This window comes from Tachypleus tridentatus, chromosome 8 (genome assembly GCF_004210375.1).
Source record: "Tachypleus tridentatus isolate NWPU-2018 chromosome 8, ASM421037v1, whole genome shotgun sequence".
Lineage (NCBI taxonomy): Eukaryota > Metazoa > Arthropoda > Merostomata > Xiphosura > Limulidae > Tachypleus > Tachypleus tridentatus.
The window spans coordinates 126,198,903-126,219,494 of NC_134832.1; the positions used below are offsets into that span (position 1 = coordinate 126,198,903).

The 20,592-nt window shown below is 34.0% G+C and overlaps 1 protein-coding gene across 1 annotated transcript; it reads left to right on the forward strand.

Moving 5' to 3' along the window:
- The first annotated feature begins 831 nt into the window (after window positions 1-831).
- Window positions 832-19,458, forward strand: LOC143223439 (uncharacterized). The gene is made up of 4 exons (XM_076451431.1): window positions 832-1,241; window positions 5,715-5,970; window positions 14,789-15,214; window positions 17,565-19,458. The coding sequence occupies exons 1-4, from the start codon at window positions 924-926 to the stop codon at window positions 17,894-17,896; spliced, it is 1,332 nt and encodes a 443-aa protein (XP_076307546.1). The 5' UTR covers window positions 832-923; the 3' UTR covers window positions 17,897-19,458.
- The last annotated feature ends 1,134 nt before the right edge of the window (window positions 19,459-20,592 follow it).

Consider the following 20,592-nt stretch of genomic DNA (forward strand, 5'->3'; position numbering starts at 1 on the left):
AATTGTTCAATAATCGCATATTTAAAGCAGCTGGAGTCAAAGCTAGTCAACATTATCCTTAGTCAGTTCTTGTGCTGATCTAACGCAACACTAAGATGGTACAATTACTGTTGTTCCCCGCTAGCACAACGGTAAATCTACAAATTTACAACACTAAAATCACGGGTTCAGTTCCCCTCGGTGAGTTCAGCATACACCCCGATCTGACTTTGCTATAAGAAAAACACACAAACACATAATTACTGTTATCACTCACCAATAGAGAATGAATTTAGTGTATAGAAATGGAACAACAAGCCCTCGAACTATGGCATTTAACATTTGGCTACTACTGACCATTAAATAAAGCAACATTTTCCTCATTTATCTATTTATTTTCTTCCTCTGATGAATGGTTTTATAAAAAAAAAGTGGTTTTTTTTCAAATTTTTAGTGGAATAATATGTTGTGTGATTTGTTAGATTATGATTAATAATTTTTATACATGATACAGATATTCTTGTTCTCAGTGTTTAGTCAATGTGTGCTACGTTTATTTTTTTTCATCAACTTCCTTTTTAACATTAGTTTCTTTGACACCGAGAGAAAAAAAATCTAGTCGGAATTTTTTTTTCTGTAGTACATATCGAGTTGGGTAAAACAGTCGTAGAGGTTGATGTTTATGACGTATCGGTGACGATAATGCACATTGTCCAATAATGTACGTTTAGATTATAAGTTTTTTAATGACATCATCAATACTGGTTTATCATTGGATGACATATAATTAATTTTGTGTATTTAATTCTCTCTCTAAATTTTACATCCTTAAGCTTATTTCCATCCTAACATTTAAACAAAGTTTTAACTACTTGTTTATCACTTAAACAAAGTTTTAACTACTTGTTTCTCTCATTAGTACGAAAAAAACAAAATACCTTTCAATGGTCCCATCAAAGATAGCAGGTTTTTACCTAACCCTGACATTTTTTAACATAGAAGGGTCTTTAGGTCTGCCGCATTTAACGTTTTTTCGACCAGACAACATCCCAAACGCCCATGGGTTAAAACAGCATCAAGTAACCCTGAATGTTAAAGTAACTTCTCTAACCCAATGCGTTAGTTTATGTATGAGAGGCTATCCAGCACATTGCAAATCATTTGACATCGATTCTTCAAAACCTTTAAGACAATGTCGGCTGAGTGATAGGAGAAGAAATTTCTTAGAGCTCGAAAACAATCAAGGAGTGAAATACTATGAAGTAAGTGACAGATTACAAATATTTATCTGTTTATTTACTTTATCAACTGTTCAGTGACTTAAGTAAACACATCTTACTCTTAATAAATAACTGTTGCTATGAGCCCAGACAAATGACTTCTCTCAAAATTAACTGCCAAATTTCAGATTTTTAACTCTTAAAAGTATCCGATGAAATCCATATAACCCAATATATTTCTAAGCATATTTTTTTATTACGTGCCAAGTTGATTGTGAATCATGACTTTGCTGATTAAAGGTTTTCTAATAATATACGAGTAAGAGGAAAGTTGAAACAAAATCACCATTAATATTGGTCAGTTTTTACAACTAGTGTAAGAGGAAATACACCACAATTATTCAATATTAGCTGGAGTGCCGTTCCCGAACAAAACTTATGTAAATTCATGCTTAATGAAAATTTATCTTAGGAAGTTAAAAGTTGTTTCCCTTACATGTTAGTCTAAAAATATAAAACCTCAAAAATCACCCATAAAAACTGCAAAATACAAAATATGAAATCGCAAACCTGCATGTATCTCCGCATGAACCCACTAAACCTTCTTGACGAATTTAGTAAAGATCCAACAATGGAGGCGAAATAGTAAAAAAAAAAAAAAAAAGCTCACAAAAATCGTGAATCTTAAAGTACAAAGCTGAAAATTTGTATGTATTCTCTCATGAATCTACTGAATCTCCACTGTAATTTTGGTAAAGATCAATCCACATCAAGTGAAGTAGTTCCATGGACATGCGACAGACAGTGCTATTGTATTTATATAGATGATGCAACGTTTGAGTCTAACCGATAATAAACGGTATAAAAATAAGTCGACACTATGAGGATTAAAAAAAAACGTAAAAGGAAAAATAATTATAATGAAGGATAAAAGGTATTTGAATTTCGCGCAAAGCTACACGAGGGCTATCTGCGCTAGCTGTCCCTAATTTAGCAGAAAGGAGGGCAGCTAATCATTACTACCCACCGCAAACTCTTGGGCTACTCTTTTACCAACGAATAATGGAAATAACTGTACCATTATAACGCTCCCACGGCTGAAATGATGAGCATGTTTGGTGTGACGGGGATTCGAACCCGCGACCATCGGATTACGAGTCGAACGCCTTAACACATCTGATCATGCCGGGCCGAAGATAAAAGGCTTTCAATTTACGTAAAAAAGTCACCTCATTTGAACTGCGTAGAGAATATTAGTCGTCAATAAATAAACTATTTGAAAGTTTCAAATATTTAAACAAGACATTCTTTACTCTTACCAGTGTTTCAGCAGTAAGTCTGGGTAGTAACAACACTAAAAATGGGATTTAGATACCAGCAGTCAGAAGAGAACTGATAATCCATTGTGTAGCTTCGTGTGTAACAACAAAGCAACCAACTGATGATATTTTGTTTCATCTTTAGCTTATTCAGTTGTTGAAATAAACAAATACCATTTTAGACTCTTATCGTTAACGTTGTAACCATCAGTTTACTTTTAAGAATACAGATCGTTACCATTGTAACCATCAATTACACTTGCCACGCAAAGTAATTGAGTTAAATAAATTGTAAAACTTCGGGTAAAAGTAGAAAATATATCCGATTTCTCTTTTTGTCCAAAGATATTGCACGTTGATATATGTATGTATATATATAGATGGTTATGTACTAGGTCGTAAGCTACGCTATTATAAGGTATGTATCTCAGAACGGCTGGTATGGGTATTAACACTTTCACTGATGAGGAGAGAACAATGTTTCGATTTTCCTAGGTCACTTTAATCTGAAGATGGCCCAGGAAGGTCGAAACGTTGTTCTCACCTTATCAATAAAAGTGTTAATACCCATACCAGCAGTTCTGAGATACATTTTTATTTAAAGTAGGTTTATAGTCATGAAGTATTATATGGTATGTTGTCGAAATGTTTATTTAATGACAAGAACAAGACTATACAATAGGCTTTCAGTACAGTTTCAATATGATAACTCCTCACAGATACCGCTCAGCTGACGAGTTCGAGCAACATTTATTATGCGTTCTGTTGTCAAAAGTAAACAGACATTCTGTTGTAGTAAATATTTAAACAACAGCTGGAGATACTGACTTAGTCCCTACATCTACCAGAACGATGAATACAGCGTATTTCTTTAACATATATCGTCATTCCCATATCATAAAGTGTCAATTATAAATACTTCAAATCATTATCTATCTATATTTATGTATATAGGATTACACAGCTTTTACTACTAAATGAATGCCTGAAGGATGATGGCTGTTTATTATTACGTTATTAGTTTAAACAGGTTCTTCTACGCTAACATTAGCGTATTAGTGAAAATACTTCTTAACAATTCACATAACTGAAGAGTCTATTTTGAACATCAGCGTAATGTTAGTTCGACAATAACATACTAATTAATATAATACAAATTAATTTACTTAAGAGCTGAATTTTTATTTCCCTGTTAATGTGTATAAATGCATGGATGAACACTTGAGAATTAGTCTTGTATGTAGAATCTGTCGTTAATGGTAGAGATTTCGATATCTTGGAAAGAGAGTTTATGACAGTTTATGAGAGGTTATTTAGTCGAATACAAAAAAGCTTTTAAGAGCTTCCTTTAGTTTAATTTATAAGTATAGTAAAAATATATGGTTTAGAATATTTTCAATACTTCCAAAAGGAGGTCTGTTTCTGATATTACTGAAAAATATCTGCTATCTGCACGCAAACCTCTCATTTTCAGGTATAAAGTAGAAAAACACTTCTGAATAGAAACTGATGTCGCTTCAGTTCGATAATTTACGAGGACAAACATATAAACAGTTATTAATCAGCAGTGCAATGTCGAAAAACAAATTCTAGATTAAACTATCATAGATGAGTGTCTGTTTAACATGGTCGTATATAAATGAACCATGTATGTGTGTATGGTCGACGTTTTAAAAAGCGTTTCCTTTCAAATAAAATAGAATACGTATTAGAAAGTTAATACTTAATAGCTTTTTTAATGCTTGTATTATCCCTTTAAAACGTATATTAGCACTTTTCAAACTTTGTAATTTTCCAACTCATTTCGAATCATACACGGAACTCCACCTTTTATAAAATTAATTTCAACCGGTTCATCCAGTTTCTTTTTTGCTATATATGACTTTTTCCTGACAGACTCCCGGTCCAGGTCTGGAAAACTCTGACCTACACATTTATTGATGCTTAGCGTGTCGAATTGGGAACTTAGAGTCCAAGGTTCGAAAAGTGATTTCGCTAAACACACTTCGCACTTTCATTGGTTGGTGTGCTATAAAAGTGACAGTCTAATCCATTATTAGTTTCAAAGATTTGGGCAAAGTTCTAATAGCAGCTGTGCTGCCTTCCCACTTGTTAATAGCTTAAAATTACAAAGGTTATGTTTATTGATCTCTGATCTGGTTCTGTAGTCTGTGCACACATAAGGATATGTGAGGATTAAATTTCATATTCTTTGTTTGTTCATAAGGACACATCTGCAAAATGAACTATCTGTGCTCTTCCTAATGTAGATATTGAAACCTGAATTTTAGTTGTGTAAGATCTACCAGAAAGCATATTAATATTAATGCAATATGTCAAGAGCGAATGTTTTTGTTGGACTACATTAACAAGACAGATATTTTATACTGTTTTACGTGACTACCATCTTGTGTTAACATGACTGCCTGGACTGAAGTGACATGGCCAGGTGGTTAGGGCGTTTGACTCGTAATCTGAGGGTCGCGAGTTCAAATTCCTGTCACACCAAACGTGCTCGTTCTTTCAGCTGTGAGGGCGTTATAATGTGACGGACCAGTCTCATTATTCGTTGTAAAACGAGTATCCCAAGAAATTGGTGTGGGTGTTGATGACTAGTTGCCTTCCCTCTAGTCTTACATTGCTAAATTATGGAAGGCAAGCGCGGAAATCTCTGGTGTAGTTTTGCGAGAAATTCAAAACAAACAAAGAAACAAATAAAAGTCAAAGTCCAATAAGACGCTCTGAATGATTTTACAATTGTGTCTGAAGTTCTTGTGATAACAAAACTATTATTATATAAAAGTTACTTCGTACAAAATGCGGAAGTAATTTGAATTCTACGCAAATAACTTGTGAATTTCTTAAATATTTAGTGATGTTTTATTTACGTGTTTTTTTATAGTTATCAAATAATATACATATACAAATTCGTTAGATTGTTCGATTTGAAACATCATATAATTCATTTCTGTTTTCATTAAAATATTTTTATGCGCTTACATATGCTTTATTAGCATTATGATTTTGTATTGGAGTCAATTAGGTAGGTTGTCTATATATGCTATAATAAACATGTGTAGTGAATATAATTATATTTTAAATATGTATATTTCATTTTAAAAGGCTATTCTGTTCGCTCAGTTTAATTATTTAGAAGTTTTATCAAATCTCCACCTTTTTTCTTGTTTTTAATTAGGTTTCGATTCAGACTAAACCAGCAGAAAACATGAAGGAATTTGTAAGCGCTGCGGTTGCCATAGACATTGAAAACCAACTGTTTCCATTCCTCTTCTTTCGTTCCAACGTTTCTCTCTATAGAAGCGCTAATTTCAACGAAGATCCGATCTATACGAAACCAGTCGAAGAAGTATTTCCAAATATAACTGAATCTTCTCGAGTGGTGGTGGCAAGATTTTACAAGAACAGAGAAGAAGCAGAAATCATATATATGGGTAATATATTCGAATCTGTAATTTTATAGAAAGACATAAATTATCCGTTTAGATCTAGTTAGTGTAATTTAATAACAATTAAGGACTTTAATATGAAGAGGGCGTGGTGAGAGATACACTAATTTTATTCTAGCCTTTTCTTTGACTGTATGTACCTGTTTTTCCCACGAGAACAGTCTACTTGAGCTCTACTTCAATAGCTCAAGTATTATGCATTTATTACTGTTTCATTAATCCTGTATCCAAGCTTGTATTGCTGGGCCTATTGTTCATTGAAATATCTTTCTTAAAATATGTTATCGTATTTTTCCAAGTAGAATTCATTCACCAATTCTTCCGATCAATGTTGCTAGTTGAATTACCTCTCCATTTATCCTGTTCTTGCTGTTCTTGTTTCTATTTTTTTTAAATTTCTCCAGACCACTTTTTAATTTATATTATATTTTAAAACAGTGACCCACGTAACTCTATGCTGAAAAGTAAAGCATAAATTTCTAAACGTTGTAAATTTAAGCACTTTTCTTACGCAGACATTATTCTTTTGACTACTCCTACCTCCCTCAGTGGTAAAGCGGTATGTCTGCGGAATAACAACGCTAGAAACCGGGTTTCGATACCCATGGTGGGTAGATATCAGATAGCCCGATGTGTAGCTAGTAAGTCAGATATTTACAGTTGTCACAACTTAAAGCTATCTCTACTGATTTTCATTTTATTTCTCGTACTCTTACTTCATTCTATCATCAAAGTTTTTGGGTAATTTTTACTTTCATTCACACCCTTAAACACCCTTAGAAAGGGCCAACCTCTTAACTGTAAACTTAGCTTTTCGCTGATCTAATTACCACTCGAATGGGTTCATCTTAGTTGTGTAGTATCATTAAATAAACTGATTTCTGATAAATTTTGAGTCTCTCTGACAAAAAGCTTGTGAGGAAGTGCATTTCAGAATGAAATCGAATTTGAACCTGATTAAAAGGAGGAAGAGACCGAGTACAAATATTGGAAATAAAACAAATGCCTCGTACACGAAAATAAACAATTTAGAATTTAACAAGGGATGATGATACGTCTACCTTTAATATGAAACAAAAAACTGTTCCTATCAAAACCACGGACAAAACTCTTGTTTTATTGCCATGGGCTAGATACATTTTCCATCGGGAAACAAAACCCAGAATTTTATCATTATAAGTCCGTTGAATCGACTACTACATAGTTACTCGAGTGAAAAAGGACTTCTCATAATCCATTTGAAACCCACATCACAAGGTCACGGTCACTGTGAAAAATAGTTTTACAAAGACTTCAGGTCTTTCTAACCTTTCAAGTGATTGATGTGACTAAAAATGAATTAGTACAAGCTTAAGAGATTTTCAAGTGATACACCTCCGAGGGAAAAATGAACCTGTATAATATGTAAACTAGTAAAACAAATATTAAGATGCACAATTCTGCGGTAATCATTGAGAAAGGTTTTGGTCAACACAAGTATGCACTTTTCTAAGTCAGAGTAGAAATAAAATGTCTTATATGTGACACATGATATACTTGTCTTAAAATCTAGCATCTATGACAGCGTAGGCAGTGTCATATCTCAAATTAAATAGGGTGTAGGGGCCGCATTTGTCTTTGTAATCCCAGAAAAGTATTTTAAGGGAAGAGATCAAATCTAGAAAAAAAGTTTATCTCTAAACTTTTGAGAGGAATATACGTCCCAGTACTACCTGTTTACATTAATGCATTCATAGATTTGTGTCTTTATTGAACTACAGTGTTTTTTGTTCCTGGGCATTTAAATAACTTTCTATTTTCCATAATTGTACTTTGTACCAAGCTTTGCACCATCGCACTTTCTTTTTCTAAAAAATATAAATAGTTTATTATTTAAGAGCTATCTTTTGTTTTGTAACCTTTGGTTTTTACTTTTTACATGCTTGCCTCTATGAGCCTTAAGCTAGTTCGAACACTTATTATTTTCTATTCATTTCATCAATCGCGGGCTAAGAGAAATCTAGCGTGCATTTCATGAAATAATAATTCATAAATTAAAATAATCAATCAAACTGATTAAAGAAAACTAACCAAATTTGCTTTGTTTAATATGTTTGAGACATTAACCGTGAATTTAACCGAACTGCTATTCAACTGAATAGAACGCAAATAGCCCTCGAGTGGCTTTGCGCGAAATTCAAAAGACAAACAAACAAACAACCGAATATACGGTGTTTAATTGAAATATATTTCCTTTCAATTTTTGTCACCAGGAAGAAAAGTTTTCTGTAAGTAATGTTGTGTTCTTTCAATTAACAAATAAAACATACAACTTATTAGTACTTACGATATTCTTTACACAATTGTGTGTTATTCAGTAAATTTTGATAATGAACAAAATATAGCACTAGGTAGCGCAGCAGTCACGACATATGTCCAAGCGAGGGGTATAAAATCTCAAAAATTCTTTTATATTTCATAAATATTTTAACATTAAACGAAAAATATGATATTTGTATAAATAAAGTATTATCAAATAAAAAATATGTAATACTAAATTGCAAATATAATTTGAAGTGTTTAAACTAATTTAATACTTAGATACAAATTTTATTTTTAATCTTATTTATAGCCCCGAAGTGTTACTACACAAGCATTCCATGAATAACAAAAAGTATACTAACCTGACGCTGGAAGGGCAATGATCAATAAGGTGGCTTTCCCCCAGAGCAAAGCTCATTCATTAGTCTCTGGGGAGGGGAGGTGCTATTTCGAACGTTATGTGGAATAGACGGAACGTGTAATTTTTGGTGGTGGGGTACTGCGTTCCTGCTATCTCCTGTATTTTAAATCAAAAGTGAGGTTTGAAAATACATTCAAAAAGATGTTTGCGTATCGTTTGGTAAATAACTGGAAAACTATGGCTGCATCAACCAAGTAACTCCAGTAACATGAAAACTGTTGTAATTACTAGCTTGTTCTTCTCTCATGGATGCAAAGTTCAAATTATCTAATATTTATATATTGCGAACACATCTCGCGCTGCGTTTCAAAAGCCGCACGTACAGAGAAGACAAGACTTAAACAAAAGAAGCAAGCGAAAACAAACAGCTTCACAGTAGAAACACAAAAAGCAACTGAAAAACTTCACAAAGAGGATACAAAGCTTACAAATATAATTAAAGTGTACGTACAGGAAACACAATATATCCAGAGCATATTACCACAAACAACAGCGATAGTTGTAACTAGTATTACAACTCTTAACACAATGGACATCTGGCATCTTTCTGCAAGGATTTCCCACGTTGTGTGAGAGAGCACAGAGATTTAGACTGTCCCAAGGCAGACATACAACCACATTGCTGTGACTGCTAACAACAACCATACAACAAATTACAAAGACTGTCCTGAATGGAATAACATCAAAACACGACTAGTTAACATATAAAATAACACGCACTGTATCCTGGAGCAAACAAAACATAAGAAAAAGAACACGTTTTCTACCAGTACCAAATCCTTAAGAACCCAAAAATACAAACATTAAATCATACACATATGAACAGGCAACTCGTAAACACACTCAAAATCAAGAAACATGTAAACACACTCAAAATCAAGAAACATGTAAACAAGAGCAGAACACAAAAACTCAAATGTATTACAAGACGAAACATTAAATCAAATAACCGAAGCAGCCAAAACATATTTTAAGAATTTATAAGACAATACAGAATCCTTCAAAATCAAGAAGACAAAATCACACTAGTTATTAAAGTAGCTATTGAATGCCATACACCCTTACTACCTCAGTTTATACAATTAGTTGTAAATTCACAAGCACAACTCTCTCAGAAACCAAATACTTTTACAATAAGCATATTAAGTAATATCACAATGTGAAGAAATAAACTGACGTAGCCCTGAAAAGGAAAGTAGTAAACAAAAACCGGTTTACCAGTTAACCAGACAAAAGATTAACAATAATTCTAACTAGTACCTGACTCTTTCAAGTCTTCAAGACCTAAGTCCCCACGAGAGGAACACAGCGCTCAATATTCACTTTTAAAATGACGGGAGAATAGCCATGAATAATGTTGATACCAAATTTGATTTCAGAAGCAGGATATTCTACATTATATTATTAGAAAATAGCCACACTATCATTCATGTTGAAAATATGACGTAAGGTGAGAAATAAAAATGTAAATTTACTGTACGTTATTGTTGAGTGGCTGTTATTATGAGTAAAATGTTCAACAATATCTTTCAGAGTTAGGCGGTATGAGTACCTCAGGGATTTGGCTTTATATGAATGAAATCAACAGTGTAAAACAATTGACATTTTTAAAGTCCATGAAATATTTTAAATTGATAGATTAACTTAAGTTTATCCAGTCACTGGGGACGGGTACTTCTGTTTGTTCTACACAAAACTGAATATTGTTAAATTGTTCCCTTCTTACTTAGTATCACTGGAGACGGGTACTTCTGTTTGTTCTACATAAAACTGAATATTGTTAAATTGTTCCCTTCTTACTTACTATCACTGGGGACGGGTACTTCTGTTTGTTCTACATAAAACTGTATATTGTTAAATTGTTCTCTTCTTACTTAGTATCACTGGGGACGGGTACTTCTGTTTGTTCTACATAAAACTGTATATTGTTAAATTGTTCTCTTCTTACTTAGTATCACTGGGGACGGGTACTTCTGTTTGTTCTACATAAAACTGAATATTGTTAAATTGTTCCCTTCTTACTTAGTATCACTGGAGACGGGTACTTCTGTTTGTTCTACATAAAACTGAATATTGTTAAATTGTTCCCTTCTTACTTACTATCACTGGGGACGGGTACTTCTGTTTGTTCTACATAAAACTGTATATTGTTAAATTGTTCCCTTCTTACTTAGTATCACTGGGGACGGGTACTTCTGTTTGTTCTACATAAAACTGTATATTGTTAAATTGTTCTCTTCTTACTTAGTATCACTGGGGACGGGTATTTCTGTTTGTTCTACATAAAACTGAATATTGTTAAATTGTTCCCTTCTTACTTACTATCACTGGGGACGGGTACTTCTGTTTGTTCTACATAAAACTGAATATTGTTAAATTGTTCCCTTCTTACTTACTATCACTGGGTTCCCTTCTTACTTACTATCACTGGGGACGGGTACTTCTGTTTGTTCTACATAAAACTGTATATTGTTAAATTGTTCCCTTCTTACTTACTATCACTGGGGACGGGTACTTCTGTTTGTTCTACATAAAACTGAATATTGTTAAATTGTTCCCTTCTTACTTACTATCACTGGGGACGGTTACTTCTGTTTGTTCTACATAAAACTGAATATTGTTAAATTGTTCCCTTCTTACTTAGTATCACTGAGGACGGGTACTTCTGTTTGTTCTACATAAAACTGTATATTGTTAAATTGTTCCCTTCTTACTTACTATCACTGGGGACGGGTACTTCTGTTTGTTACATACATAAAACTAAATATTGTTAAATTGTTCCCTTCTTACTTACTATCACTGGGGACGGTTACTTCTGTTTGTTCTACATAAAACTGAATATTGTTAAATTGTTCTCTTCTTACTTACTATCACTGGGGACTGGTACTTCTGTTTGTTCTACATAAAACTGAATATTGTTAAATTGTTCTCTTCTTACTTAGTATCACTGAGGACGGGTACTTCTGTTTGTTCTACATAAAACTGTATATTGTTAAATTGTTCCCTTCTTACTTACTATCACTGGGGACGGGTACTTCTGTTTGTTCTACATAAAACTAAATATTGTTAAATTGTTCCCTTCTTACTTACTATCACTGGGGACGGTTACTTCTGTTTGTTCTACATAAAACTGAATATTGTTAAATTGTTCCCTTCTTACTTACTATCACTGGGGACGGTTACTTCTGTTTGTTCTACATAAAACTGAATATTGTTAAATTGTTCCCTTCTTACTTACTATCACTGGGGACGGGTACTTCTGTTTGTTCTACATAAAACTGAATATTGTTAAATTGTTCCCTTCTTACTTAGTACCACTGAGGACGGGTACTTCTGTTTGTTCTACATAAAACTGTATATTGTTAAATTGTTCTCTTCTTACTTTGTATCACTGGCTTTTACTCAATGAAGCAGACTATTCTTATCAATTCAAGTACGTGTCCCCTTTTCAAACTAACTTACAATTATTATTACAGTTCACACTCAAAAGTTTTAGTCGTATGTATTTCGATTTTTAAATTTAACTCAAATATATATATATATATACACATATTACCTTATAGTTCACATAACTGATAGCATAGTTCTTCTGAATTTATTCTATTTCTGTTCATCGGACAATGCACGATTTTCATTTGGAATGAGGGACTGAGGTCAGTTTTTAACAAAGAGAAGCAAAAATTACAACTAATTTATAACCAGCTGATAGAGATGTAACACTAGAGGGTAGCAAATTGCAATATATCATAATGACAATAATGAGAACTCGTTACTTGTTTTACTTTATATTATGCGCTAGTAATATAATTCTTCTCTTCATATCGAATCACAGCTCTACCTTAGAGATAGAGCGTCGAAAAAATACTCTGTATTTCGGCTATTCAAACTTTTAAACAAGCTTCAACGATTTTATATTAATATTTAGAGATGAGAAAATATCAGCATAATTTAACGTTAGAAAGCTATTTGTAGGTTTCTTTGTTTCCAGTTAAACACAAAGCTATAGAAGGTATTGAAAACAGATTTTTCCGTTATTATCCTCAACTACTTATCGTTTATCCACTGGGTGCTATTTCGAACGTTACATGATATCGAATGGGAATATAAACCAGCTTTAAAAAGTCACAAAAATTACAAACCTCGACTTTGAATGTGAACAGCGATCCTAGTTAAATGCTAAGCCTACTTTGTTTAGACAGATATCAATGTAAAGTACTAACTGTTTTCACTAGCCTACCTATAACCCTATTGTTAATCACCATTTACAGACAATCACCTCTTCAAAAGAAAACTGCTTGTTGGGACGTTATTGGAAAATAATCTAATGTATAATTTTTAATGTACTACTCCACTGATGTAACTACAGCTCGGCTGGATATATCATAAAACATCTAAGAGTGTAACAAAAATTCAAGGTGAAAAGCGAACTGATAGAATACCTTGGGTTTCTTGAAATTAACTTAAATTGTTATAATAAAACAAGCTTTAATATGTATCAAACTTGTCTTCAAGAAAGGAATAAGCAATGAGAAACATCGTGCTGAAATGGAGTCAAATATCTCCGAAGGAATAACTATCTTATAAGTGTTTTTCCTCGAAAAATTGATCGCAAACTATAACCATCAAATAGTGTTTGTAGCTAAACTTTTATTAAAAAGATATGAAAAATATTTAATGATTTTTTATCAGATAGTAATTAAAATATCATTTTGGGATAGAAAATCTTTACACAAATTTTCTTTAAAGGAAATAATTTTGTTTGTTTTGTCAAATTTGCGGTAAGGTACACGAGAGCTAGTTAAGCTAGATGTCCAAAATTTAGAAATATAAGACTAGAGGGAAGGCAATTAGTAATCACCACCCACTGTTAACTCGTAGGGTTGACTGTAACATTATAACGCTCACATGGGTGAAAGGGCGAACATATTGGACGTGACGGGGATTGAAACCGCGACTCTCAAATTAGGAATAGAACGTCCTAACTACCTGGCCATGCCGACCTAACAGAGGTGACACACTTATAGTAATAGATTTCACGTTGCAACCTCTTAAAATCAAGGTATATATACAGTTTTTAATTACAGACCTTAAATTACGAATATGATACTTACGTTTTCCATTGAAAGTATTACATTACGGATATACTAATATAGTTCTATCAATACACTAATATAATCCTATGAGCATACAACTTATGTATTCTTATGAATATATTATACTGTAAGCTTACGACTATGCTAATATAATTATATGAATACATTACTTTTTAATCTCTTGAATACTCTAATGTTACTTTATGAATATGCTAATACAATCCAACGAATATACTGCTTATGTAACCCCATACGTATGCTAATATAACATAATGTAATATATTAATTATGTAACCCACTGAATATGCTATCGTAACCTATTCAATATATTACTTATGTAACCTATTAATATTCCAATATAATATAATAAATATATTGCTTTTGTTACCCTATGAATATACTTTTTATGTAACCCTATTAATATGCTGCAATAACCTAATGAACATATCACTTGTGTAACCTCATGAACATACTATTCATGTAACCCTACGAATATACTTTCACAGTATACCCGCCTGACATGGTCAGGTGGTTAGAGCGCTCGAGTAGGAATAGGAAGGCCATGGGTTCGAATCACCATTACACCAAATATGCTCGCCCAATCAGCTGTGGGGCATTATAAGTGACTGTCAATCCCATTATTTGTTGATAAACGAATAGCTCAGAAGACGACGGTGGGTGGTGATGGTTAGCTGCCTTCCCTCTAACCTTAGCTTGCTAAATAAGGGACAGCTAGTGCAGATAGTCTTCGTGTAGCTTTGCGCGATGTTCAAAAACAAGTAAACTTACGTAATGTCAACATCCAGTTAAATATGTTATGTAATTTGTATATTTCGGTAAGTCGTATGAAAAAGGTCTAATATTGTACATAGTGTGTTTTACTATAAATTAGACGTTACACTTTATGGATTTGATTTATTTCCGTACAAATGCAAGTAACGAACATAAAATGGGGTGGATAATATATTATTATTTTTTTTTTACGTAGATTGCCCGAAAGAATATCACCGATATAAAACTAAGTGTTTTCGTGTATACAATATTGAAAAAACATTTGAGGACTCCCGTCTACAATGTAAGAATGATAGCGGAAGATTAGCTGTCATAAAAGACAGCAAAGCTTTAGACTTTGTGAAAAGTCTATTGGTGGATGATACCGTTTACTACTGGATTGGAATATCAGATAAACAACAAGAAGGTGTCTGGGTCTTCGAGGACGGATCGCTGGCCACGTACGAGTTCATGACATCTAATAGTATCTGGGCACCAAACAAACCTGATAATTACACTCTACAACAAGACTGTGCAGTTATAGGGTCATTAATAAGTGGCGTAATCCATCCATTTTTAAATGATGAAGACTGTTCCCAAACTGAGAGGTTCGTCTGTGAAACTCATCTTTTTCCCAAAACAGGTAGGGAATTTTAATTTTCATTATTATTATAATAATACTTTAAAACAAAGCAGTAAAACTGAAAAGTTTCCTTGTAAATTGCAAAAACAACAACAACAAACCAAAAACAAAACTGGTATTATCAAAAAAAGAATAAAACTTCGAATGAATGGACTAATATATACATTAATAAAATAATTTAGTTTGTTGTTTTTAGCATTCTGTCCCCCACAGGAAAGCAAACTCTATAATGTTTAGGATCGTAAGCCTTCAAATTTACACAACATGGCCAAAAATATGTGAAAACTCCTTCTAATTAGTGGTTTCGGCTATTTCAGCCACATCCATTGCTAACAGATGTTTAAAATCAAGCATACAATCAAGCATCTATCGAATCTCCATAGATAAACATTGGCAGTATAATGGGTCGTACTCAGGGACTTTCAACGTGGCATTGTCATAGGATGCCACCGTTCCAACAAGTCAGTTCTTCAAATTTTTGCCCTCTAGAGCTGCCCCAGTCAGCTGTAAGATGATGTTACTGTGAAGTGGAAAAGTCTAGGAGCAACAACAGCTAAGCCACGAAGCGGTAGGACACACAAGCTCACAAAACGGGACCTCCGAGTGCTGAAGTACGTAGCGTGCAAAAATCATCTATCCATAGTTGCAACACTCACTATCAAGTTTCAAACTGCTTCTGAAAGCAACGTCAGCACAAGAACTATTCGTCGGGAGCTTAATGAAATGTGTTTCCATGGCCGAGCAGCCGCACACAAGCCTAAGATCACAATGCTCAATGCCAAGCGTCGGCTGGAGTGGTGTAAAGCACACCGCCATTGGACTCTGGAGCAGTAAAAATGCGTTCTCTGGAGCGATGAATCACGTTTCATTATCTGGCAGTCTGACGGATGAATCTGGGTTTGATGGATGTCAGGAGAACGCTACCTGCCTGAATGCATAGTGCTAATCGTAAAGTTTTGTGGAAAGGTTTTGGGCAGTTTTTCGTGGTTTGAGTTAGGCAATTTAGTTCCAGTGAATTGAAACCTTAACGCTACAGCATATAATGACATTCTAGAGAATTGTATGCTTCCAACTTAGTAGGAACAGTTTGGGGAAGGCCCTTTTTTTGTTTCAGCAAGACAATGTCTCTGTGCGCAAACCGAGGCCACTAAACACATGGTTTGCCGAGCTTGGTATGGAAAAACGTGACTGGTCTGCACAAAGCCCTGACCTCAACCCCATGGAACTCCTTTAGAATTAATTGGAACGTCGACTGCGAGCCATGCCTTCTCGCCCGACATCAGTGTCCGATTTCACTAATGCTTTTTAATGCTTTTGTGGCTGAATACGAGAGAATTCCTGCAGTCATGTTCCAAAATCTAGTGAAAAGCCTTCCTAAAAGAGTGTAGGCTGTTGTAGCAGCAAAGGGGGGGGGGACCAACTCCATATTAATACCCATGGTTTTGGAATGAGACGCTCAACAAGCATATATGGATGTGATGGTCGGGTGTCCACTTACTTTTGTCCACTTTCTCTACCTGGAATTTTATAAAAAACAACCAAACAAAATTGTTGTATATGTAATGTTAAATATATAGTCCTCATGGTAGATACTAAAACGATAGAGTAATAAATGTTTCCAATGCCGTACACCAATATCATTAAAACATAACCCTAATAATAGTGTTTATATGTTTATAATTTAGCAATATGGAATAAAATGCTAGAATTCTAAGCGCAAACCAATAAATTTCCGTTCATTAGAGAGCCAGGAGTTACCTTTGTTTGTTAATAAGATATAAATTAACATGATGTGTATTTTTTACAAAACAATAATTAAACTAAAATACTATATTGAAACCGACGTTTTAGCTGGAAAGGCTTAACAATTAACACTAGACTATCCTGTGTTGTTTGAAAACAATTTGAACTGTGAACATTTATTAGGAAATTTAGCCCTCATAAGGTACGTAGACTTTTATTAGCTTTTAACAGAGAACAACAGACAATTCTTGTTTGTTTAGAATAAATGAAACTGTGAAATATTATTAGAAGATCAAGCTATCTTAGTGTTTGAGCCTTTTATACAAATTATAGCTATTGTGTGTGTTAGCATAGGTGAGGGGTTAAAAACATTGATATTTGACGAAGTTTTCAAGCAAATCCAATTTACTATTAAGTTAGCTTTTCATAGCAACTCTCTTGATGCGAACAGAAGCTCAGTCGATCATTTTATGGCCTGTTGCTGAACAAGCTATATAGTTCAGGTACATTGTTTGTAACAAGACTGTACAAAATGTTCGAAAGAAATTAGTAAGTAAATATGAAAAAAAAAGTATTACTAATGGAGACTTTTCCCTGACTTTTGAAGCTATTTTTAAGGTCCGTGTCAGTAACAACGAGATAGAACCATCTTTCTCAGGCGAAGCATATGAACCAGCTCTATCAAGTGACTGTTTATTGGCAGCTAATCCACAACCTCCTGACAGTTGTTTGAGCATGACTATTGACAAAATGATGCACAACTTTGACGTCTCCTCGGACAAGTTTCTAAAGCTGGTGGACACCCTTGTGGTTTACAGGAAGAACATGTCAACTCCACTTACAGCAGCTTTAGACTATAATGACGACCACGTGGTGTTGTTCTTTCGACACAACTATGTCCGTCTTGAATGGGATGCTATTAATGCCATGTGGATTTGAATATTGAATAGCAACGACTGAGAAGTTACCAGTTGATAACTCACACTGAAATACAATGCCTGTAACTTTTGCATTTAAAATTTATATTATATTATTACACATAGGAACGAAATATTTCGAATATGCTTTTAACCTCACAAGACACAAACGCCAGTATATTAAAAAACTAACAGCTTTTTTTGTGATACAGTAGGTGTGATATTAAAAGATCTTCACACTGATAAAAAATTCCAGGTATTTTAAACGTATTTAATTTTTATAACGAAAATTTCATAACCAGGTTTATTTTACTAAATGTTATGTGAATTATTAAGGCTGAGAGGTGTAAGAGTATATAATTATCGGATAACAAATACCTCACTGATGTTTTTTCTACAACGTCTTTTATCACATTTCACAAACTTTACCTGACTTAGTTTTAAATACCGATTATTATATTTACAAAATCCAATATTCTTTATATAACGCACTAATGTTTATCCCTCTGTAAAGAATCACAAAATAATATACTAATTGATATTTACTACACGATGTTTCATCTCATGAAGAAATTCATAATTTTTAATGCTTGTTTGTTCGTCGCTGAACATAAAACTACACAGTGGTCTATCTGTGCTGGATTAACCCGTGGTATCGAAGCCCGATCTGTAGCGTGGTAAAGCCCACTGGCTTACAACTGGGCCACTGGAAGTATGATTAACTCCAGATATTAATGTTTTATGTTGTTTTCTCTTCTTTTTTGACACGAGGTTACAAGTCCTCCGCTTGAACAGCGGTAAGCCTTCAGATGTACAAAGCTAAAATCCGGGTTTGATTCTCTTCGGTGGCCATAGCAGATAGCCCAATGTGGCTTCTATAAGAAACACACACTCACACGAAGCGAAAAAAATGTGTTGTTGGTGCTCTAGTCACTATAAGGAATCGAAACCCAGATTTCAGCGCTTTAAGCCTGGAGAATTCCTGTTTACCCACCCGATGCTGAGAATGAGTGCTGAAACAACACGCTTTTTTTTAGCATCCATGAACTGAGTGACAACAGTTGTGATGTTTTATTCTCTATTCTTAAGCCGAATTTATAAAGTAAGGTTATAACATCAGAATCTTACCTTCGATCCTCACAGGTAGCAAATTGTATAGTGTTGCGTTAAAGCAAAAACTGACAGTGTAAGTAGGGGACGAATTACAAAATAATATGTACCCTGACCACTGTATGACCAATCAAAATAGTGAACATAGAATTCGATCTCTGGTTATACATTTTCTCAAATAAAGTGTGTGTGTTTTTCTTATAGCAAAGCCTATCTGCTCAGCCCACCCAGGGGAATAGAACACCTGATTTTAGCGTTGTAAATCCGGAGACATACCGCTGTACTAGCGGGGAGCTGAAATAAAGTATCAAACAGTGTAAACTTAAATATTAAATGGGTATTATTAAAATCTAAATGAATTCTGAAATTTTATTTCTGGCACAAAACAAAAAAATCTCAAAATAAAAAGTAATATAACTTTAAAGTATAGATGAAGCTGCTTGAGAATTTTGTACACGTGCTTTCTGAGCGAACCAATAAATTCTCTGACGCATATCTTTTCGTCGTATTATCCTGGTTTTTCTTTGTATTTTCGTAGTGTCAGATAAGATTTATACAGTAGAGACAGACAGATTACAGTACTGTACGAGTTATAGCGTTCATTTAATAGAAAATTAACTATAAAGGAAGGCACAAGAAAAAGCAAGTGTCTCTTGTATCCTGAAAGTTATAACATTTCAACCTATCCAACAGTGATAAGAATTTGTTTTTGGTTTTTGTGAATTTCGCACAAAGCTACACGAGAGCGCTGTCTGCACTAGCCGTCCCTTATTTAGCAGTGTAAGACTAGAGGGAAGGCAGCTGGTCATCACTACCCACCGCTAACTCTTGGGCTACTCTTTTACCAACGAATAGTGAGAATTACCGTCACATTATAACGTCTCCATGGCTGAAAGGGTGAGCATATTTTGTGTGATGGGGATTCGAACCCGCGACCCTCGGATTACGAGTCAAGTGCCTTAACACACATGGCCATACCGGGCCCCAGTCATAAGAAATACTACATAAAAACAACACCAAAGATATTATTATTAATTCGCGTTGTATATTTCCTCGAGTCTAAAAGTTTCTTTTGTAGGTTTGGTTTTACTCAATGAAAGAAGAAGATGTGATCTGAACCTCTTTGTTTTTGCACTTAGACGAAACATCAACCTGACATCTCCTGAGTTTGCGGAACGTAACAATTTATGACGTTAATAATGGGGGCGTTTTAACCTTGCATTAACTGGTTTGTCGGTTCTTAAACATGTTTTTTTAAACTATAATCACTCACGAAATTACTTAAGGTGTATGTCGTGTTGTTTACGGTGTTCCCGTAAACATATTAACATGCACCTAATCAATGCTGTAGTTAATACCGTTAAATAAACCTGGAGTCCCCGGTATACTGTAAGCGATTTTACTCTATTTTTTAGATTGATTTTTATAGTGAGTATTGAAACACACAAAACAAAATTACTTTGTACTATTCACATGTAGTGAATGGTATGAAAACAAATCAGATTGTCATCACGAAAAGTGTAAAAACAAATTGGTACAGGTATCATCGTGAACGATATTAAAACAACTTGGTATTATTGTTACTGTGAACGGTATAAAAACAAGTCG